The 23,622-nt window shown below is 46.2% G+C and overlaps 1 protein-coding gene across 1 annotated transcript in view; it reads left to right on the forward strand.

Moving 5' to 3' along the window:
- The window catches only part of CCDC32 (coiled-coil domain containing 32), a 61,977-nt gene that overhangs the window by 18,668 nt on the left and 19,687 nt on the right, over nucleotides 1-23,622 (forward strand). Inside the window, exon 2 of the mRNA XM_044294072.1 lies at nucleotides 17,992-18,232. Coding sequence (XP_044150007.1) covers nucleotides 18,004-18,232 — 229 coding nt within the window. The 5' untranslated portion in view covers nucleotides 17,992-18,003. The remainder of the gene's footprint in view (nucleotides 1-17,991; nucleotides 18,233-23,622) is intronic.

The following is a 23,622-nucleotide window of genomic DNA, read 5'->3' on the forward strand; positions in this document are numbered from 1 at the left end:
GTTTAGTGCTTGTACTTGGTCCGGGGTATGAGTAGAGAGGTTTATTAATCCAGTCTTGTGTTGGGTGTGGTGTGGATGGATTTGAGTTTAAATGATTTAGGTGTTCGTAGCAATCTTTGAAGGTATTAGCAATATCTCTGGGGGCTAGTTTGTCTTTATGGAAAAAAAGCATCCTTAATCGCTGTGGAGTGTTTAGAAAAAGGGGGTCAGTCAGCACATCCCAATGCGCAGGTGCGCGCTGCCATGGCTAGAAACACAAAGAAAAAAAGGACAATGCAACAGCACTCTGCAAACCAAATAAAGTACAATAATGCCTTATGAAAATATTCTGGTGCTAATGGTACGCTTATTTTGTAAAATTGAGATTCTTGGCAAATACATTTTGTACTAAATGATTTGGGCCCGTCTGCCACACGTCGAGGCGATCTCTGTAAGACGGGAACCTAACACTAAATGCTACCTATTGTGTGCCAAAACGGCCACCATAAAATTCAGGGAGTGCAGGTTCCACATGAAGTCTCCACAAAAGACTAAGGGGGTCATTTATTATCCTGAAATACTCCTATATTAGGTGTATTTCAGGTGCAGATTGCGGACCAACGGTTAGTTAGGAGCATAGACACTGACTACTGTGTATGTCTTATTGTTGAAGGTACATACAAGGATTATAAATCTCCTTCCCGGATACACTGCTTCTGCCTTCTCCTCGGCTCCACCGCTGTCTCTGACAGCTGTGGACCCCTACTGCTCCTGCTAAAGTGCCGGAACAAGAGCTGTTTTCCTGCAATTGTGTGGCGCTTCGGGCAGAAACACAGCTGACCGCAATTTAGCAGGGGGCGTGCGGTTTGAAAAAAAAGCGTTGGTTAAGTGGCGGCCGGGCCGTTCCTGCCGCAAGTTTTTTTTTTTTTTTAAGTATGGCGGCGGGCCCTCCCCCGCATCGGGTGGCTGCCGCACTGCCCGGGCTGGCACGTCTATGATTGTGCACCGCCCGGGGGCGCAGCCTGAAGAGAGGGACTGACAGGAGGGAAGCGCCTCTAATGTAGCGTGGCCGAGCTCTGTTCGGTCCGCGGTACAGGAGCTTTTGTTTCCTGTACCCGGCTGGACTGACAGGAAGTGCTCACTAAGTGAGCACTTCCTTTCAGTCAGGCCGGGTACAGGAAACAAATGCTCCTGTACCGCGGACCGAACAGAGCTCGGCCACGCTACATTAGAGGTGGGGGGGAGAAGAGAGTGACGAGGGAGGGGGGAGAAGAGAGTGACGAGGGAGGGGGGAGAAGAGAGTGACGAGGGAGGGGGGAGAAGAGAGTGACGAGGGAGGGGGGAGAAGAGAGTGACGAGGGAGGGGGGAGAAGAGAGTGACGAGGGGGGGGAGAAGAGAGTGACGAGGGGGGGGAGAAGGAGGGAGGGGAGAAGAGAGTGACGAGGGAGGGGGGAGAAGAGAGTGACGAGGGAGGGGGGAGAAGAGAGTGACGAGGGAGGGGGGAGAAGAGAGTGACGAGGGAGGGGGGAGAAGAGAGTGAGAGGAGGGGGAGGGGGGAGAAGAGAGTGACGAGGGAGGGGGGAGAAGAGAGAGTGACGAGGGAGGGGGGGGGGGGAGAAGAGAGTGACGAGGGGGGGGGGGGGGAGAAGTGAAGAGGAGTGACGAGGGAGGGGGGGGAGAAGAGAGTGACGAGGGAGGGAGGGGGGGGAGAAGAGAGTGACGAGGGAGGGGGGGAGAAGAGAGTGACGAGGGAGGGGGGGGAGAAGAGAGTGACGAGGGAGGGGGGAGAAGAGAGTGACGAGGGAGGGGGGAGAAGAGAGTGACGAGGGAGGGGGGGGGAGAAGAGAGTGACGAGGGAGGGAGGGGGGGGAGAAGAGAGTGACGAGGGAGGGAGGGGGGGAGAAGAGAGTGACGAGGGAGGGAGGGGGGGAGAAGAGAGTGAGAGGGAGGGAGGGGGGGGGGAGAAGCGAGTGACGAGGGAGGGAGGGGGGGGGAGGAGAAGAGAGTGACGATGGAGGGAGGGGGGGGAGAAGAGCGTGACGAGGAGGGCGGGGGGGGGGAGCCGAGAGTGACGAGGGAGGGTAGGGGGGGGGACGCCGCGAGTGCCGAAGGGAGGAGTGGGGGGGGAAGAAGAGAGTGACGAGGGAGGGGGGGGGAGAGAGAGAAGAGAGTGACGAGGAGGGAGGGGGGGGGGAGAATAGAGTGACGATTTTGAGGGAGGGGGGGGAGAAGAGAGGGGAGGGAGGGGGAGGGGGGAGAAGAGAGTGGGAGGGGGGGGAGAAGCGAGTGGGGAGGGGGGGGGGGGAGGAGAAGAGATGTGGGGAGGGGGGGGGAGAAGAGAGTGGGGGAGGGGGGGGGGAGGAGAGAGGTGGGGAGGGGGGGGACGGAAGAAGAGTGGGGAGGGGGGGAGAAGAGAGTGGGGCGGGGGGCGGGGGGGAGAAGAGAGTGGGGAGGGGGGGGAGGGGGGGGACGAAGCTTGAGTGATGAGGGAGGGAGGGGGGGAGAAGAGAGTGACGAGGAAGGGAGGGGGGGGGGAGAAGAGAGTGAGGAGGGAGGGGGGGGGGGGAGAAGAGAGTGACAAGGGAGTCCCCAGAGCCAGACTGCAGCCAGAGACCAGATCATCTTATTGTCCTGGTGGTAAGTATACAATGCAATATGTTTATTATTTATTTGTTTAGTTATTAATACTACATTGGAAACTAATTTACCTCACATTAAAAGGACACTATAGTCCCAGAACCAGTACAGTTAATGCAGTGGTACTGGTGTATATAGCCTGTTCCTGCAGAGAACACACACTGTGCAGTACTGGTGGTAAAGGAGCACTATAATGCCAGGAAAACAAACTCATTTTCCTGGCACTATATAGTTGTTAGGAGTGGGGCACCCTCGTGTCCCCCACCCACTGGGATGAAGGGGTTAAAAACTCTTCAGCCACTTACCTTTCTCCAGCGCCGACACTGGGAACTCTTCTCCCCGATCCTCCTCTCAGCTGCGAATGCGCATGCGCACGCATTCAAAACTATGTTCCGCGTCTTCCCACTGTAATTTTCACAGTGAGAATCGCGGAAGCACCTCTAGCAGCTGTCAGGGAGACAGCTACAAGAAGCTTGATTAACCCTAAGGGAAACATAGCAGTTCTTTTAATTTAAATGCTGAGAAAGGGGTGGAACATATGTGATGTCATGATATGGGCAGATCATCTGATAATGGGGGGGGGGGCGGCAATTTTTATCTTGCCTAGGGCGGCAAAAATCCTTGCATCAGCCCTGCTTCTGGTTGGTCGGTATCTATGTAAGAACCAATATGTGTTGGGGTAAACAAGTATATGGGTATATGTGAGACAACACTGTTGAAGGGGTTGTCTCTCTTCAGCAAATGGTATTTATCATGTAGACAAAGTTAAAGGGGTTGTCCCTAAAGTTAAAGGGGTTGTCCCTTAAACCAGCACCTGGATCTGAATACTTTTGTAATTGCATGTAATAAAACATTTTGTATAGCCACTGAGTTATACAATAAAATGTATCTGTATAGTACCACTTAATTTCTTATTTCTTTGACTCACTCACTGAGATGGCCGCACATGCTCAGTTTCATCCTTCAACTGCTTCCCGAGCTGTGATAGGGAGAGCTGAGACACGCCCCCTGAGCTGTGATAGGGAGAGCTGAGACACGCCCCCTGAGCTGTGATAGGGAGAGCTGAGGCCCGCCCCCTGAACTGTGATAGGGAGAGCTGAGACTCGCCCCCTGAGCTGTGATAGGGAGAGCTGAGACACGCCCCCTGAGCTGTGATAGGGAGAGCTGAGACACGCCCCCTGAGCTGTGATAGGGAGAGCTGAGACACGCCCCCTGAGCTGTGATAGGGAGAGCTGAGACACGCCCCCCTGAGCTGTCAGCTTGATATAAATCTAGCAGAGCAATGAATGGGGAGATCTCTGGATCCATGTGAGGTACAGGGCTGGTTCTAGCTTTGTTAGAAAGAGGTTATGTACTGTATGATGTCTGATTTTCATTTTTTCTATTAGTAATGGGATAACTCCTTAAATACAAGGCACTTACTAATGTATTGTGATTGTACATAGTGCTTCCTTTGCTGGCTGGATTCATTTTTCCATCACATTATACACGCTCATTACCATAGTTACGACCACCCTGCAATCCATTAGTGGCGGTCATGCTTTCACACTATAGGAAAAAGTACTGGCCTCTCCGTTGGCCGGGACTGTGGGAGCTCACATAGGCTTGTGCTTTTTTTTTTCTATAGTGTGCAAGCACGACCACCACTGCTGGATTGCAGGGTGGTCATAACCATGGAAACGAGCCGTGTATAATGTGATGGAAAAATGAATCCAGCCAGCAGTGAAAGCAATATGGACAATCGCAATACATTAGTAAGTGCCTTGTATTAACATTGTCTACATGATGAATGCTATTTGCTGAAGTGAGATGGTACCTTTAATGTTAAGTCATCTTATGCACTCAAATCCAGTTGGATAATAAATGAGATTAAGGTAGAGTCCCCAGAAGAGCACCCTCTAGCATTGTAAGTAGATGAAGGCTTATTCTTTCCTGGAGATGACGTAGAGGAGATCACATTCCAAGTTTTAGGAGAGCATATCCAGGTATCCTAAAGTCTTTATGACCTGGGTGATGCCATTGGCGGTGATCAGAATCTTCACAAGGAGTCCCCACCGGTATGGAATAGTGTGTTGGCAGAAGTTGAGTCAGGGGAAGGCGTTTCCTTCTTGCTTGCAAAGTTGCTGCAGATAGGTCTGTGAAGAGTTTGAGATCAGTATGTGGTGTTTGGAGTTGTTGAACGTTCCTCGCCATGTTAAGCAGTTGGTCCTTTTTGTGTAAAAAGGTAAATCTTGCAAGGACATCGCTCTGAACTGAAGACGGTAGATTTCTAGGCTTAGCCCCTCTGTGGGCTCTATCAATGCTGAACTTGTAGTCTTCTGCATCAGGAATAAGTGATTTGGCTAGGCCCATTATGTAGGGCACCAGGGCTGGATTGGAGATGATTTCTGGAATTCCCCTGAACTTGATGTTATTCCTTCTGCTTCTGTCTTCCAGATCTATAATCTTCGCCTGTAGGGTATCAATCACATCTTCCAAAAGTATTATGAGAATCCACAAGTTCACTATGAGATGTGACCAGACTACCCAATTTTCTTTCTTGTTCTATTGTCCCCAATGTTCTTCCATTTAATGTATGCAACCAAAAGATTGCTGTGGTCTTGGGGTATTACCGTATTTTTCGCCCTATAAGACGCACCGGCCCATAAGACGCACCTAGGTTTTTGAGGAGGAAAATAAGAAAAAAAAATTTGAACCAAAAGGTGTGCTTTTGGTGGGTTTTGAACTAATTGTGGTCTGTGGATGGCACTGTTATGGGGGATCTGTGGGTGACGCACTGTTATGGGGGATCTGTGGGTGACGCACTGTTATGGGGGATCTGTGGGTGACGCACTGTTATGGGGGATCTGTGGGTGACGCACTGTTATGGGGGATCTGTGGGTGACGCACTGTTATGGGGGATCTGTGGGTGACGCACTGTTATGGGGGATCTGTGGGTGACGCACTGTTATGGGGGATCTGTGGGTGACGCACTGTTATGGGGGATCTGTGGGTGACTCTTATTGGGCTCTCTGGATGGCACTGTTATGAGGATCTGTGTATGACAGTTATGGGGGGGGATCTGTGGATGACACATATATAGCATGCTATGTGTCATCCACAGATCCCCTCCATAAGTGTCCCTGTAGTGAATGACCCTCAATACACGGGGTGGGGGTTGCATCTGCTTTTATAATGACAGCGGGGCCCGTGCAGTGACTGTATTCTACTACACGGGCCCCGCTCACTGTATAATCGTATCTCTAATAGTTAATTGTTATGTACATAATCGCATAATCAGCGCTGTGTATTACTTACAACTACAAGCGCTCGCCGCTCGGTAGGTAGCAGAGAGGAGGCAGGAGGCAGGCAGGGAGGACAGACGCTGGCAGTGTGAGTCATACGTCATGCGCCCACGCCGCCTGCTTCATTCATAAAGCAGGCGGCGCAGGCGCATGACGTATGACTCGCGCTGCCAGCGCCCATCCTCCCAGCCTGCCTCCTCCCTCCTCTCTGCTACCTACCGCGCGGCGAGCGCTTGTAGTTGTAAGTAATACACAGCGCTGATTATGCGATTATGTACATAACAATTAACTATTAGAGATACGATTATACAGTGAGCGGGGCCCGTGTAGTAGAATACAGTCACTGCACGGGCCCCGCTGTCATTATAAATGCAGATGCCGCCCCCCAGCCCCTCCTCCCTCACAGCTGATACACCCGCCGCATGGCATCGCAGCGGGTGTATCATTGAAAACTCGGCAAAATCAGCAGCATTCGCCCCATAAGACGCACTGCTATGTCCCCCCCACTTTTGGGGGGGGGGGGGAGTGCGTCTTATACGGCGAAAAATACTCTTTACATTTATCAACATTAAAATACACCTTCCACTTTCTTGCCCGTGCTGCCAGCATATCGAGGTCTTTCTGTAATATTCCACAATCAAGCTGGGTTTTAAAGAGCATCTCTCACCATGTACCTGAGTAATAAATACATTTGCATAATACAAAAGGCTTAATTTCTCAGCAATGGAGGCACGGATGTGCAGGGAGAAACCAAAATTTGAATCCGGAGACTGTGATGAGAGCAACATGGTGACAGATGCTCTTTAACGGGCTTTTAAAAAAAAATACTAAATACCGATGACCTATCTTCTGGATAGGTCATCAGTATCTGATCGGTGGGGGTCCGAATTCTCACAGCTTTGCCTAGGCCAAGTGACGACACATTCATCTGTCATGTGGCCTAGGAGCAGCTCAGCTTCAGAGGTGAATGGGGCTGAGCTGCGATACCAGTCACAGCCACTATACAATGTATGGCGCTGTGCTTGGTGAGCACGGAGAAGGCCGGTGCCTTCATAAACAGCAGATTGGGGGACCCCCACCAGATAGTGAGGATAAATTGTCCCCTAGATCCTGCGTTTGTAGCTGCAGCACAAGGCTCAAAATCCTGATAGATCACATCTGCCTTATGACAAGCATTTACCTCCTCATAGGCTCGACCTTCTCCTGCATTTTTACTTGAATCCATGCTGGTTATCTGTTATTAACCTCTTAAGGACATAGGGCGTACAGGTACGCCCTTGTGCCCTGGTACTTAAGGACACAGGGCGTACATGTACGCCCTGTGTATTTCTGATCACTGCCGTGCGGCTGGCAGTGATCGGAACCCGGCGCCTGCTCAAATCATTGAGCAGGCACCTAGGCTAAATGCGCCGGGGGGTCCCGTGACCCCCCCATGTCGGCGATCGCGGCAAACCGCAGGTCAATTCAGACCTGCGGTTTGCTGCGATTTCTGCAGTTTCTGATCCCCGCGGTCCCTGACCGCGGGGATCAGAAACTTTAGTATTCCTAAAATGCATCTGTATCCCTCCCCCTGCACCCCTTAGTGCTGCGGGCGGTGCGGGAGGCGGGCGGTGCTGCAGGCGGGATCGCGATCCCCCGCCCGCCTCCCATTGCGTAATCGTTGGCGTCTAGTGGGTATACCAGGGTGCCAGCACATTGCTGGCACCCTGGTATAAACGGCTGACATCGGTGATGCGATGTCAGCCGTTTAACCCTTTCCATACAGCGGTCCGTACGGACCGCTGTATGGAAAAGGTTAACAGCGCAGGGAGCTCCCTCCCTCTCCCATCGGGGGGCTGCTGTGCCTTTGCAGCCCCTCCGAATGGAGAGGGAGAGAGCTCCCAGGCAGCCCCCCAAGCCCCGTCCTTACCCTTCCCCGTCTGCGCAGTTCTGACCATAACTGAGCAGACGGGGAAGGTTCCCATGGCAACAGGACGCCTTCTCAGGCGTCCTGCTGTCCATGGTGCTGAACAGATCTGTGCTGAAAGGCATAGATCTGTTCAGACAAAGTGTAAAATACAGTACAGTACTATATATTGTACTGTACTGTATTATACAGACATCAGACCCACTGGATCTTCAAGAACCAAGTGGGTCTGGGTCAAAAAGAAAGTGAAAAAAAGTGAAAATAAAGTAAAAATCAAAAAACACATTTATCACTGATAAAAAAAAAAAATATGAAATTCCCTACACATGATCTATAAAACGGTCATGTTACTTTACCCAAACGGTGAACGCCATAAAAATAAAAAATTCAAAACTATGATGAAATTGAAATTTTGCCCACCTTACTTCCCCAAAAAGTTAATAAAAGTGATCAAAAAAGTTGTATGTACTCCAAAATTGTAACAATCAAACCGTCATCTCATCCCGCAAAAATCATACCCTACCCAAGATAATCGCCCCAAAACTGAAAAAACTATGGCTCTTAGACTATGGAAACACTAAAACATGATTTTTTTTTGTTTCAAAAATGAAATCATTGTGTAAAACTTACATAAATAAAAAAAAGTATACATATTGGGTATCGCCGCGTCCGTATCGACCGGCTCTATAAAAATATCACATGACCTAACCCCTCAGATGACCACCGTAAAAAAAAAAAAAAACAAACGGTGTAAAAAAAGCTATTTTTTGTCATCTTACTTCACAAAAAGTGTAACAGCAAGCGATCAAAAAGTCATATGCACCCCAAAATAGTGCCAATAAAACCGTAATCTCATCCCGCAAAAAATGAGACCCTACTTGAGATAATCGCCCAAAAACTAAAAAAAAATATGGCTCTTAGACTATGGAGACACTAAAACTTTTTTTTGTTTTAAAAATTAATTCATTGTGTAAAACTTACATAAATAAAAAAAATTGTATACATATTAGGTATCGCCGCGTCCGTGACAACCTGCTCTATAAAATTACCACATGATCTAACCTGTCAGATGAATGTTGTAAATAACAAAAAAAAAACGGTGCCAAAAAAGCTATTTCTTGTTACCTTGCCGCACAAAAAGTGTAATATAGAGCAACCAAAAATCATATGTACCCCTTATCCCGTAGTTTCTAAAATGGGGTCACTTTTTTGGAGTTTCTACTCTAGGGGTGCATCAGGGGGGCTTCAAATGGGACATGGTGTCAATAAAACCAGTCCAGCAAAATCTGCCTTTCAAAAACCGTATGGCATTCCTTTCCTTCTGCACCCTGCCGTGTGCCCGTACAGCAGTTTACGACCACATATGGGGTGTTTCTGTAAACTACAGAATCAGGGCCATAAATAATGAGTTTTGTTTGGCTGTTAACCCTTGCTTTGTAACTGGAAAAAAAATATTAAAATGGAAAATCTGCCAAAAAAGTGAAATTTTGAAATTGTATCTCTATTTTCCATTAAATCTTGTGCAACACCTAAAGGGTTAACAAACTTTGTAAAATCAGTTTTGAATACCTTGAGGGGTGTAGTTTCTTAGATGGGGTCACTTTTTTGGAGTTTCTACTCTAGGGGTGCATCAGGGGGGCTTCAAATGGGACATGGTGTCAAAAAAACTGTCCAGCAAAACCTGCCTTCCAAAAACCATACGGCGCACCTTTCACTCTACGCCCCGCTGTGTGCCCGTACAGTAGTTTACGGCCACATATGGGGTGTTTCTGTAAACGGCAGAGTCAGGGCAATAAAGATACAGTCTTGTTTGGCTGTTAACCCTTGCTTTGTTAGTGGAAAAAATGGGTTAAAATGGAAAATTAGGCAAAAAAATGAAATTCTCAAATTTCATCCCCATTTGCCAATAACTCTTGTGCGACACCTAAAGGGTTAGTGAAGTTAGTAAAATCAGTTTTGAATACCTTGAGGGGTGTAGTTTCTTAGATGGGGTCACTTTTATGGAGTTTCTACTCTAGGGGTGCATCAGGGGGCTTCAAATGGGACATGGAGTCAAAAAAACAGTCCAGCAAAACCTGTCTTCCAAAAACCATATGGCGCACCTTTCACTCTACGCCCCGCTGTGTGGCCGTACAGTAGTTTACGGCCACATATGGGGTGTTTCTGTAAACGGCAGAGTCAGGGCAATAAAGATACAGTCTTGTTTGGCTGTTAACCCTTGCTTTGTTAGTGGAAAAAATGGGTTAAAATGGAAAATTAGCCCAAAAAATGAAATTCTCAAATTTCATCCCCATTTGCCAATAACTCTTGTGCAACACCTAAAGGGTTAACAAAGTTTGTAAAATCAGTTTTGAATACCTTGAGGGGTGTAGTTTATAGAATGGGGTCATTTTTGGGTGGTTTCTATTATGTAAGCCTCGCAAAGTGACTTCAGAGCTGTAGTGGTCCCTAAAAATTGGGTTTTTGTAAATTTCTGAAAAATTTCAAGATTTGCTTCTAAACTTCTAAGCCTTGTAACATCCCCAAAAAATAAAATATCATTCCCAAAATAATTCAAACATGAAGTAGACATATGGGGAATGTAAAGGCATCACAATTTTTAGGGGTATTACTATGTATTACAGAAGTAGAGAAACTGAAACTTTGAAATTTGCAAATTTTTCCAAATTTTTGTTAAATTAGGTATTTTTTGGTGCAAAAAAAAATTTTTTTTTAACTTCATTTTACCAGTGTCATGAAGTACAATATGTGACGAAAAAACAATCTCAGAACGGCCTGGATAAGTCAAAGAGTTTTAAAGTTATCAGCACTTATAGTGACACTGGTCAGATTTGCAAAAAATGGCCTGGTCCTAAGGTGTAAAAAGGCTGTGTCCTTAAGGGGTTAATGTATTATTCACCGCCATATACTTTTTCAGCTCATCTTTTAGAATACCTTTAAATATTTTACATACCACAGATGTCAGACTTACAGTATTTTCACCGTTCCACTTTTTTTACTTTTCTTAAATATTGGTACCACCTTTGCCGTCCTTCAGTCGTGGGGCACTGATCTTGTTACATGAGAGTCTAAGAAGATGACATACAATTGTCTGTTAATTATTAGGCTAAATTCCCTCAGTACCCGTGGATGAAATCCATCTTGGCCAGGACCTTTATTAATATTTAGTTTAATATCTCTACCTTGCCATTGCCTTCTACATTTAACCCCTTCTGGAAGTCCAGTCTTTAAAAATGGCACCAGCTCAGGGGTCATAGCCGCTGGATTTCTGCTGTTTTATGATACACGAAAACGATCACAAACTTTTAACCCCTCAGATGCCATGGTCAGTTGTTACCATCGCCTCTGAGGCAGCTGTTCCTGGGAGAACTGCTCCCCCATGTGGCGATCATGGGAGCCTTTCGTTCCTTGTGGTAGATTAGGTCCTTTTAACCCCTTAGTGACCACCCATACGTGTTTTTACTGACGTAAACAAAGGGCGTTTTAGCTAAACAGCTGGATTTAATCAATCATTACATGTACTTAAAATGGTGCATTAAAAACTATAGCTTGTCCTGCCAAAAATAAGACCTCATACAAGTACATTTATGAAAAAACAAAAAAGTTCTAGCTCTTGGAAAGCAATTTTTTTTTAAATGTGCTTGGTCACTAAGGGGTTAAAGGAATATAGACTATCACTGCAGAGTTTCCCATGGTGGCAGGGCTCTATAGGAGTGTATTGAATGTCCCATAGGATGCAATGGTAATTCACTGCAGTATACGCGACAAGCAATCTAATGATCATATGTTCAAGTCTCTGTTTAGAACATAATAAACAAATGATAGGCTTTGCTGTACCAAAATGCTCCTACTATTAAAATATGTACGTATTTATCCGTATTATTTGCCATTTTTTCGGCTGTTCACCTCACAAAAAATGGAATAAAAACTGATCAAAAAGTCGTACGCACTCTAAAATGGTATGACTGGAAAACACAAATATCTCAAAAAAGGAGCCCTACAAAGCAACATAGATGGAGCTATAAAAACTTTATGGAGGTCAGAATATAGCAATGCAAAGAACTATTTTTTCTAAAGTATTTATTTTAATTTCGTATTAAAACACAAGAAAAACTATACAAATATACTAGACTATCCTGATTATCACTGTTTATAGTATAAATGGACAGCAGAGAACACAGGAGAGGGGAGAACTGATGATCTATCACCAGGAGAACACCCTGTCTATCACCGATTATAGTATAAGAACAGGGATGAACACAGGAGAGGTGAGGACTTATTATCTATCACCACTAGAACACCCTGCTTATCACTGTTTATAGTATAAGGACAGGAGAAGTGAGAACTGATTTTCTATTATCACCAGAACACCCTGCATATCGCTGCTTATGGTAAAAGGGACAGGGAGAACACAGGAGAGGTGAGAACTGATTATCTATCACCACTAGAACACCCTGCTTATCACTGTTTATAGTATAAGGACAGGAGAAGTAAGAACTGATTATCTATTATCACTAGAACACCCTGCATATCACTGCTTATGGTAAAAGGGACAGGGAGAACTGATTATCTATCACCACTAGAACACTCTGCTTATCACTGTTAGGCCTCATGCACACAACCATTGTGTGTTTTGCAGTCCACAAAACACGGATGGCATCCGCGTGCGTTCCGCAATTTGCGGAACGGTGCAGACAGCCATTAACCCCTTAAGGACTCAGCCCTATTTCACCTTAAGGACTTGGCCATTTTTTGCAAATCTGACCAGTGTCACTTTAAGTGCTGATAACTTTAAAACGCTTTGACTTATCCAGGCCGTTCTGAGATTGTTTTTTCGTCACATATTGTACTTTATGACACTGCAAAAATTGGGTCAAAAAAGTTAATTTTTTTGGATAAAAAAATACCATATTTACCAAAAATTTTGAAAAATTTGCTAATTTCAAAGTTTCAGTTTCTCTACTTCTGTAATACATAGCAATACCCCCAAAAATGTTGATGACTTTACATTCCCCATATGTCTACTTCATGTTTGCAGCATTTTGGGAATGATATTTTATTTTTTGGGGATGTTACAAGGCTTAGAAGTTTAGAAGCAAATCTTGAAATTTTTCAGAAATTTACAAAAACCCAATTTTTAGGGACCACTACAGGTCTGAAGTCACTTTGCGAGGCTTACATAATAGAAACTGCCCAAAAATGACCCCATTCTATAAACTACACCCCTCAAGGTATTCAAAACTGATTTTACAAACTTCGTTAACCCTTTAGGTGTTGCACAAGAGTTATTGGCAAATGGGGATGAAATTTGAGAATTTCATTTTTTTGCCTAATTTTCAATTTTAACCCATTTTTTCTACTAACAAAGCAAGGGTTAACAGTCAAACAAGACTTTATCTTTATTGCCCTGACTCTGCCGTTTACAGAAACACCCCATATGTGGCCGTAAACTACTGTACGGGCACACAGTAGGGCGTAGAGGGAAAGGTGCGCCGTATGGTTTTTGGAAGCCAGATTTTGCTGGACAGTTTTTTGACACCATGTCCCATTTGAAGCCCCCTGATGCACCCCTAGAGTAGAAACTCCATAAAAGTGACCCCATCTAAGAAACTACACCCCTCAAGGTATTCAAAACTGATTTTACAAACTTTGTTAACCCTTTAAGTGTTGCACAAGATTTAATGGAAAATAGAGATACAATTTCAAAATTTCACTTTTTGGGCAGATTTTCCATTTTAATATTTTTTTCCCAGTTACAAAGCAAGGGTTAACAGCCAAAAAAACTCATTATTTATGGCCCTGATTCTGTAGTTTACAGAAACACCCCATATGTGGTCGTAAACCGCTGTACGGGCACACGGCAGGGCGCAGAAGGAAAGGAATGCCATACGGTTTTTGGAAGGCAGATTTTGCTGGACTGGTTTTTTGACACCATGTCCCATTTGAAGCCCCCCTGATGCACCCCTAGAGTAGAAACTCCATAAAAGTGACCCCATCTAAGAAACTACACCCCTCAAGGTATTCAAAACTGATTTTACAAACTTTGTTAACCCTTTAGGTGTTGCACAAGATTTAATGGAAAATAGAGATACAATTTCAAAATTTCACTTTTTGGGCAGATTTTCCATTTTAATATTTTTTTTCCAGTTACAAAGCAAGGGTTAACAGCCAAAAAAAACTCATTATTTATGGCCCTGATTCTGTAGTTTACAGAAACACCCCATATGTGGTCGTAAACCGCTGTACGGGCACACGGCAGGGCGCAGAAGGAAAGGAATGCCATACGGTTTTTGGAAGGCAGATTTTGCTGGACTGGTTTTTTGACACCATGTCCCATTTGAAGCCCCCCTGATGCACCCCTAGAGTAGAAACTCCATAAAAGTGACCCCATCTAAGAAACTACACCCCTCAAGGTATTCAAAACTGATTTTACAAACTTTGTTAACCCTTTAGGTGTTGCACAAGATTTAATGGAAAATAGAGATACAATTTCAAAATTTCACTTTTTTGGCAGATTTTCCATTTTAATATTTTTTTTCCAGTTACAAAGCAAGGGTTAACAGCCAAAAAAAACTCATTATTTATGGCCCTGATTCTGTAGTTTACAGAAACACCCCATATGTGGTCGTAAACCGCTGTACGGGCACACGGCAGGGCGCAGAAGGAAAGGAATGCCATACGGTTTTTGGAAGGCAGATTTTGCTGGACTGGTTTTTTGACACCATGTCCCATTTGAAGCCCCCCTGATGCACCCCTAGAGTAGAAACTCCATAAAAGTGACCCCATTTTAGAAACTACGGGATAGGGTGGCAGTTTTGTTGGTACTAGTTTAGGGTACATATGATTTTTGGTTGCTCTATATTACACTTTTTTGTGCGGCAAGGTAACAAGAAATAGATTTTTTGGCACCTTTTTATTTTTTGTTATTTACAAAATTCATCTGACAGGTTAGATCATGTGGTATTTTTATAGAGCAGGTTGTCACGGACGTGGCGATACCTAATATGTATACAATTTTTTTTATTTATGTAAGTTTTACACAATGATTTCATTTTTAAAACAAAAAAAATGTTTTAGTGTCTCCATAGTCTAAGAGCCATAGTTTTTTCAGTTTTTGGGCAATTATCTTAAGTAGGGTCTCATTTTTTGCGGGATGAGATGACGGTTTGATTGACACTATTTTGGGGTGCATATGACTTTTTGATCGCTTGCTATTACACTTTTTGTGATGTAAGATGGCAAAAAATGGCTTTTTTTACACCGTTTTTATTTTTATTTTTTTACGGTGGTCATCTGAGGGGTTAGGTCATGTGATATTTTTATAGAGCTGGTCGATACGGACGCGTCGATACCTAATATGTATACTTTTTTTTTTTTTTTTAAGTTTTACACAATGATTTCATTTTTGAAACAAAAAAAATCATGTTTTAGTGTTTCCATAGTCTAAGAGCCATAGTTTTTTCAGTTTTTGGGCGATTATCTTGGGTAGGGTATGATTTTTGCGGGATGAGATGACGGTTTGATTGGTACTATTTTGGCGTAAATGCGACTTTTTTGATCACTTTTATTACCTTTTTTGGGAAGTAAGGTGGGCAAAATTTCAATTTTCTCATAGTTTTTTTTTTTTTTTTTTTATGGCGTTCACCGTGCGGGGAAAGTAACATGACCGTTTTATAGATCAGGTCGTTACGGACGCGGCGATACCTAATATGTGTAGTGTATTTTATTTTTTTATTTTTATTCAGTGATAAATGTTTTTTTTTTATCTTAACTTTTTTCACTTTTTTTTTACATTTTTTTTGACCCAGACCCACTTGGTTCTTGAAGATCCAGTGGGTCTGATGTCTGTATAATACAGTACTGTACAATATATATTGTACTGTACTGTATTTTACTTACCACTTTGTCTGAACAGATCTCTGCTTTCAGCACAGATCTGTTCAGCACCATGGACAGCAGGATGCCTGAGAAGGCGTCCTGTTGCCATGGGAACCTTCCCCGTCTGCTCAGTAGTGTTCAGAACTTCGCAGACGGGGAAGGGTAAGGACGGGGCTTGGGGGGCTGCCTGGGAGCTCTCTCCCTCTCCCATCGGGGGGCTGCAAAGGCACAGCAGCCCCCGATGGGAGAGGGAGGGAGCTCCCTGACCTGTTAACCTTTTCCATACAGCGGTCCGTACGGACCGCTGTATGGAAAGGGTTAAACGGCTGACATCGCATCACCGATGTCAGCCGTTTATACCAGGGTGCCAGCAATGTGCTGGCACCCTGGTATACCCACTAGAAGCCAACGATTATTCAAGGGGAGGCGGGCGGGGGATCGTGATCCCGCCTCCCGCACCGCCCGCCTCCCGCACCTCCCGCACCGCCTGCGACACCCCCCCTGCACCACCCGCCCACATAATATCATTCAGGGGTGCAGGGGGGGTTAATAAAAACTTAATTTCTGGCATTTTAACGTTTGATCCCCGCGGTCAGAGACCGCGGGGATCAGAATCGGCTAAAAGCGCAGCAAACCGCAGGTCTGAATTGACCTGCGGTTTGCTGCGATCGCCGATACGGGGGGGTCACATGACCCCCCTCGGCGTTGTGACAGGATGCCGGCTGAATGATTTCAGCCGAAATCCCGTTCGGATTAACCCCCGGGGCGCCGCAATCTTATTTTAAACTCATGACGTACCGGTACGTCATGGGTCCTTAAGGACTCGGGAACCATGCCGTACCGATACGTCCTAAGTCCTTAAGGGGTTAATATAACTGCCTATTCTTGTCCGTAAAACAGACAAGAATAGGACAGGGTATATTATTTTTTGTGGACCACGAAACGGAGCAACAGATGCGGACAGCACACAGAGTTCTGTCCGCATCTTTTGCGGCCCCATTGAAGTGAATGGGTCCTCATCCAAGCCGCAAATACTGCGGCTCGGATGTGGTCCAAAACAACAGTTGTGTGCATGAGGCCTTAGTATAAGGATGTGACAGAACACAGGAGAGGGGAGAACTGATAATCTATCATCACTAGAACACCCTGCTTGTCACTGTTTATAGTGTAAGGAGAGAACACAGGAGAGGTGAGAGCTTATTTTCTGTCATCACTAGAACCCTGAACACCTGAAGGCTTTGCTTCTTCTGAAGCCAAAATAGTAAAATGTGGTGAGTAGATCTTTTAATACAGAGATGCGGATTATCCACCCTGCAATCCAGCAGCGATGGCCGTGCTCGAACACTATACGAAAAAGCGCTGGCCTCTCTGGTGGCTGGGACCACGGGAGTGCGACTAGGCTTTTAGCCTTTGGCTTTTTCCTATAGTGTGCAAGCAGGGCCACCACTGATGAATTACAGGATGGGCATAACCCCTAGAAATGAGCAGTGTATTATGTGATGGGAAAAATGAATCAAGGCAGCAAAGGAAGCATTACGGACAGTACATTACGGACAATACATTAGTAAGGCCTCTTTCACACCTGCGTTGTCCGGATCTGGTGTGTACTCCACTTGCCGGAATTACACGCCGGATCCGGAAAAACGCAAGTGAACTGAAAGCATTTGAACACAGCTCTGTAGAAAGGAAAATAAAAAAAGTTATGGGTTCTAGGCGATGCAAAAAACATTTTCTTTTTTATTTTAAAACAGGTTTTATGGTTGAAAAGTAGTAAAACCTTAAAAAACTAAACAAATAAACAGTATTTGGTTTAGCTGTAATCATACTGACCTAGGGAGTAGTTTTCATGTTATTTATGCCTCATAGTGACTAGGTAAACAATCAATGGTGGAAGTGCTGTGTTTTATTTTTTTTTTCATTTCTTCCCAGAAAGAGTTACTAAAAGTTAATCAATGAATATATGTAACCCAAAATGGTGCAAGTAAAAAATACAACTTGTCCCACAGCAAACAAGCCGTCTTAAGGCTACATCAATGGAAAAATACTAAAGTTATAGCTCTTCGAATACGACGAAGAAAAAAATTAAGCCCTAAAATGCATAGAGGGAAGGGGTTAAATAGTTAAATATCATATATGTGGGTTGTCAAGGAAAATCTGGAAAGTATACTTGATGAAAATACAACTGTGTGCTCATTTTGGGTTTTATAATATGCTTTTTTTTTTTTTTTTTTTGTGTGTAATAATATAGTTATACTAAGGAACTAGATAACTGACTGTTTTATCACATTTCTTTTTTCCTCCTACAGAATATAGCATTAATGAGGATGCTTGAGAGCCTAGATTCTCCCGAGGCGGTATCCAGTATGGACATGTGGGCGGAGATCTGTCCCTGTACTCCAGACGTCCAGGAAGTGAACCTATCGGGCACCTTTTCAGACTCCTTCCTGGGTCCTCTTCCCAGTGACATTCCTCCGAATGCTGACTCCTCTTACTCCCCAAAACCCTGGGCTCCATTACAAGATTCTGAAATGTACTTGGCAACTTTAGGTCAGTAAACCCAATTCCTTTTTGCAGTTGTATAATTTAGAGATGAGCGAATCAGTTTGTAATGAACCGGGTTACAGTAATTGTTACAAACTTTCGCAAAATTCATCCGTAAGACGAACTCGAAGCTTTTCAGGTTTGCGTCGGACGAATTCAGTAAAACGACACGCAGCAACACTTTAGCGCACATGTTAGCTGGAAAAAGCAGGAGGGGGAGGAAGGATGCACGCATGACCCAGAGAGGAAGTGGAGAGGATGGGCTGTGGCACAAAACCATCTTGGGGATCGTATACAGTCACAATCAAGCTACTGTTCTAGTGTCAGGGACAGTTTAGGGAAAGGCTAGGGAAAGGCAGGGAAAGCTTTCAGCCAGGGAGTTGGGTATGCTAGGCAGTGCCTTCTAGCTGCAGTTACTGCCTTATAATACAAAAAAACAAAAAGCAACAGCAGCACAGTGAAAATAAGTAAATCGGGTGCAAGTCCTTAGGGAAGGTAGGCAACCTTTCCTCTTTATACAATATAGCCAATAAATAGGCAGCACTCCAAGTATGGTGAAAAAAGGTAATGACTAGGGATGAGCGAACCCGAACTGTATAGTTCGGGTTCGTACCGAATTTTGGGGTGTCCGTAAAAGTTCGGGTTCGGTGTTCGTCGCTTTCTTGGCGCTTTTTGAAAGGCTGCAAAGCAGCCAATCAACAAGCGTCATACTACTTGCCCCAAGAGGCCGTCACAGCCATGCCTACTATTGACATGGCTGTGATTGGCCAGAGCACCATGTGACCCAGCCTCTATTTAAGCTGGAGTCACATAGCGCCGCCCGTCACTCTGCTCTGATTAGCATAGGGAGAGGTTGCGGCAGCGACAGTAGGGCGAGATTAGGCTGATTAACTCCTCCAAAAGACTCCATCCATTGATCGATCTTCAGCTGTGGATGATTGAACTGCTGCTATTGAATTGCTCACTGTTTTTCGGCTGCCCAGAGCGTTTTTCAGTCACTTTTTTCTGGGGTGATCGGCGGCCATTTTGTGTCTTGTGTTGCGCCAGCACAAGCTGCCACCAAGTGCATTTAACCCTCAATGGTGTGGTTGTTTTTTGGCTAAAGCCTACATCAGGGTCAAGCTGTCACACCAAGTGCATTTAACCAGCAATAGTCTGTTTATTTTTTGGCCATATACTACATCAGGGGCAAGCTGCGCCTGTCACCAAGTGCATTTAACCCTCAATGGTGTGGTTGTTTTTCTTTGGCTAAATCCTACATCAGGGTGAAGCTGTCACACCAAGTGCATTTAACCAGCAATAGTCTGTTTATTTTTTGGCCATATACTACATCAGGGGCAAGCTGCGCCTGTCACCAAGTGCATTTAACCCTCAGTAGTGTGGTTGGTCAAGCTGTCACACCAAGTGCATTTAACCATCAATAGTGTGGTTATTTTTTGGCCATATCCCAGTCTAATTCTGTCAGTAAACGTATACCTGTCACCCAGCGCCTAAATACTAGGCCTCAAATTTATATCCTGCTAAATCTGTCATTACTGCTGTGGCTGGGCAAGTTATTTAGTGTCCGTCAAAGCACAGTTTTTGTTCTGGGTTGAAATACAATTCCCAATTTAGCAATTTCCTAATTTAGTGGTTTCTGCTGTATCAGAGCTATTTGAAATCTATCCCTAAAAGGGTATATCAGATTCAAGGTGCAGATAGGGTCATTCTGAATAACTTCACACACACGCTACTGTGCATTTCCAAGTCTAATTCTGTCAGTAAACGTATACCTGTCACCCAGCGCCTAAATACTAGGCCTCAAATTTATATCCCGCTAAATCTGTCGTTACTGCTGTGCCTGTATTAGTGTAATACGGTACCTAAATAGATAGCCAGATAGTGTTAGGTGTCTGTAAAAAAGGCCTGAATTTGAATTCAATACATTGGGCCAAATAATATTTTTCTTATTGTGGTGAACGGTAACAATGAGGAAAACATCTAGTAAGGGACGCGGACGTGGACATGGTCGTGGTGAAGTTAGTGGACCCTCTGGTGCTGGGAGAGGATGTGGCCGTTCTGCCACAGCCACACGTCCTAGTATACCAACTACCTCAGGTCCCAGTAGCCGCCATAATTTACAGCGATATTTGGTGGGGCCCAATGCCGTTCTAAGGATGGTAAGGGGACCATCTGGGACCGAGCACCCCAAAGGCAGCTTCAAGGAGTTCCCTGGCATGGCACTTCATCAAACAATGTGCTGACGTCAAGACCCGAGTGGTTTGCACGCTGTGCAATCAGAGCCTGAAGCGAGGCATTAACGTTCTGAACCTGAGCACAACCTGCATGACCAGGCACCTGCATGCAAAGCATGAACTGCAGTGGAGTAAACACCTTAAAACCAAGGAAGTCACTCAGGCTCCCCCTGCTACCTCTTCTGCTGCTGCCGCCTCGGCCTCTTCTGCTGCTGCCGCCTCGGCCTCTTCTGCTGCTGCCGCCTCGGCCTCTTCCTCCGCCTCTGGAGGAACCTTGGCACCTACCGCCCAGCAAACCACCACCTCCGTCACCAAGCATCTCAACCATGTCACACGGCAGCGTTCAGCTCTCCATCTCACAAACATTTGAGAGAAAGCTTAAATTCCCACCTAGCCACCCTCGATCCCTGGCCCTGAATGCCAGCATTGCTAAACTACTGGCCTATGAAATGCTGTCATTTAGGCTGGTGGACACAGACAGCTTCAAACAGCTCATGTCGCTTGCTGTCCCACAGTATGTTGTTCCCAGCCGGCACTACTTCTCCAAGAGAGCCGTGCCTTCCCTGCACAACCAAGTATCCGATAAAATCAAGTGTGCACTGCGCAACGCCATCTGTGGCAAGGTCCACCTAACCACAGATACGTGGACCAGTAAGCACGGCCAGGGACGCTATATCTCCCTAACTGCCCACTGGGTAAATGTAGTGGCAGCTGGGCCCCAGGTGGAGAGCTGTTTGGCGCACGTCCTTCCGCCACCAAGGATCGCAGGGCAACATTCTTTGCCTCCTGTTGCCACTTCCTCCTTCTCGGCTTCCTCCTCCTCTTCTTCCACCTGCTCATCCAGTCAGCCACACACCTTCACCACCAACTTCAGCACAGCCCGGGGTAAACGTCAGCAGGCTGTTCTGAAACTCATATGTTTGGGGGACAGGCCCCACACCGCACAGGAGTTGTGGCGGGGTATAGAACAACAGACCGACGAGTGGTTGCTGCCGGTGAGCCTCAAGCCCGGCCTGGTGGTGTGCGATAATGGGCGAAATCTCGTTGCAGCTTTGGGACTAGCCGGTTTGACGCACATCCCTTGCCTGGCGCATGTGCTGAATTTGGTGGTGCAGAAGTTCATTCACAACTACCCCGACATGTCAGAGCTGCTGCATAAAGTGCGGGCCGTCTGTTTGCGCTTCCGGCGTTCACATCCTGCCGCTGCTCGCCTGTCTGCGCTACAGCGTAACTTCAGCCTTCCCGCTCACCGCCTCTTATGCGACGTGCCCACCAGGTGGAACTCCACCTTGCACATGCTGGACAGACTGTGCGAGCAGCAGCAGGCCATAGTGGAGTTTCAGCTGCAGCACGCACGGGTCAGTCGCACTGCAGAACAGCACCACTTCACCACCAATGACTGGGCCTCCATGCGAGACCTGTGTGCCCTGTTGCGCTGTTTCGAGTACTCCACCAACATGGCCAGTGGCGATGACGCCGTTATCAGCGTTACAATACCACTTCTATGTCTCCTTGAGAAAACACTTAGGGCGATGATGAAAGAGGAGGTGGCCCAGGAGGAGGAGGAAGAGGGGTAATTTTTAGCACTTTCAGGCCAGTCTCTTCGAAGTGACTCAGAGGGAGTTTTTTTGCAACAGCAGAGGCCAGGTACAAATGTGGCCAGCCAGGGCCCACTACTGGAGGACGAGGAGGAGGTGGAGGAGGATGAGGATGAAGCATGGTCACAGCGGGGTGGCACCCAACGCAGCTCGGGCCCATCACTGGTGCGTGGCTGGGGGGAAAGGCAGGACAATGACGATACGCCTCCCACAGAGGACAGCTTGTCCTTACCCCTGGGCAGCCTGGCACACATGAGCGACTACATGCTGCAGTGCCTGCGCAACGACAGCAGAGTTGCCCACATTTTAACGTGTGCGGACTACTGGGTTGCCACCCTGCTGGATCCACGGTACAAAGACAATGTGCCCACCTTACTTCCTGCACTGGAGCGTGATAGGAAGATGCGCGAGTACAAGCGCACGTTGGTAGACGCGCTACTGAGAGCATTCCCAAATGTCACAGGGGAACAAGTGGAAGCCCAAGGCCAAGGCAGAGGAGGAGCAAGAGGTCGCCAAGGCAGCTGTGTCACGGCCAGCTACTCTGAGGGCAGGGTTAGCATGGCAGAGATGTGGAAAAGTTTTGTCAACACACCACAGCTAACTGCACCACCACCTGATACGCAACGTGTTAGCAGGAGGCAACATTTCACTAACATGGTGGAACAGTACGTGTGCACACCCCTCCACGTACTGACTGATGGTTCGGCCCCATTCAACTTCTGGGTCTCTAAATTGTCCACGTGGCCAGAGCTAGCCTTTTATGCCTTGGAGGTGCTGGCCTGCCCGGCAGCCAGCGTTTTGTCTGAACGTGTATTCAGCACGGCAGGGGGCGTCATTACAGACAAACGCAGCCGCCTGTCTACAGCCAATGTGGACAAGCTGACGTTCATCAAAATGAACCAGGCATGGATCCCACAGGACCTGTCCATCCCTTGTGCAGATTAGACATTAACTACCTCCCCTTAACCATATATTATTGTACTCCAGGGCACTTCCTCATTCAATCCTATTTTTATTTTCATTTTACCATTATATTGCGAGGCTACCCAAAGTTGAATGAACCTCTCCTCTGTCTGGGTGCCGGGGCCTAAATATCTGACAATGGACTGTTACAGTGGTGGCTGACGTGAAGCCTCATTCTCTGCTATGACATGCAGACTGATTCTCTGCTGACATGAAGCCAGATTCTCTGTTACGGGACCTCTCTCCTCTGCCTGTGTGCTGGGCCTAAATATATGCCAATGGACTGTTGCAGTGGTGGGTGACGTGAAGCCTGATTCTCTGCTATGACATGCAGACTGATTCTCTGCTGACATGAAGCCAGATTGTCTGTTACGGGACCTCTCTCCTCTGCCTGGGTGCTGGGCCTAAATATCTGACAATGGACTGTTGCATTGGTGGCTGACGTGAAGCCTGATTCTCTGCTATGACATGCAGACTAATTCTCTGCTGACATGAAGACTGATTCTCTGTTACGGGACCTCTCTCCTCTGCCTGGGTGCTGGGCCTAAATATATGCCAATGGGCTGTTCCAGTGGTGGGTGACGCGAAGCCTGATTCTCTG

Source organism: Bufo gargarizans, chromosome 5 (assembly GCF_014858855.1).
Source record: "Bufo gargarizans isolate SCDJY-AF-19 chromosome 5, ASM1485885v1, whole genome shotgun sequence".
Lineage (NCBI taxonomy): Eukaryota > Metazoa > Chordata > Amphibia > Anura > Bufonidae > Bufo > Bufo gargarizans.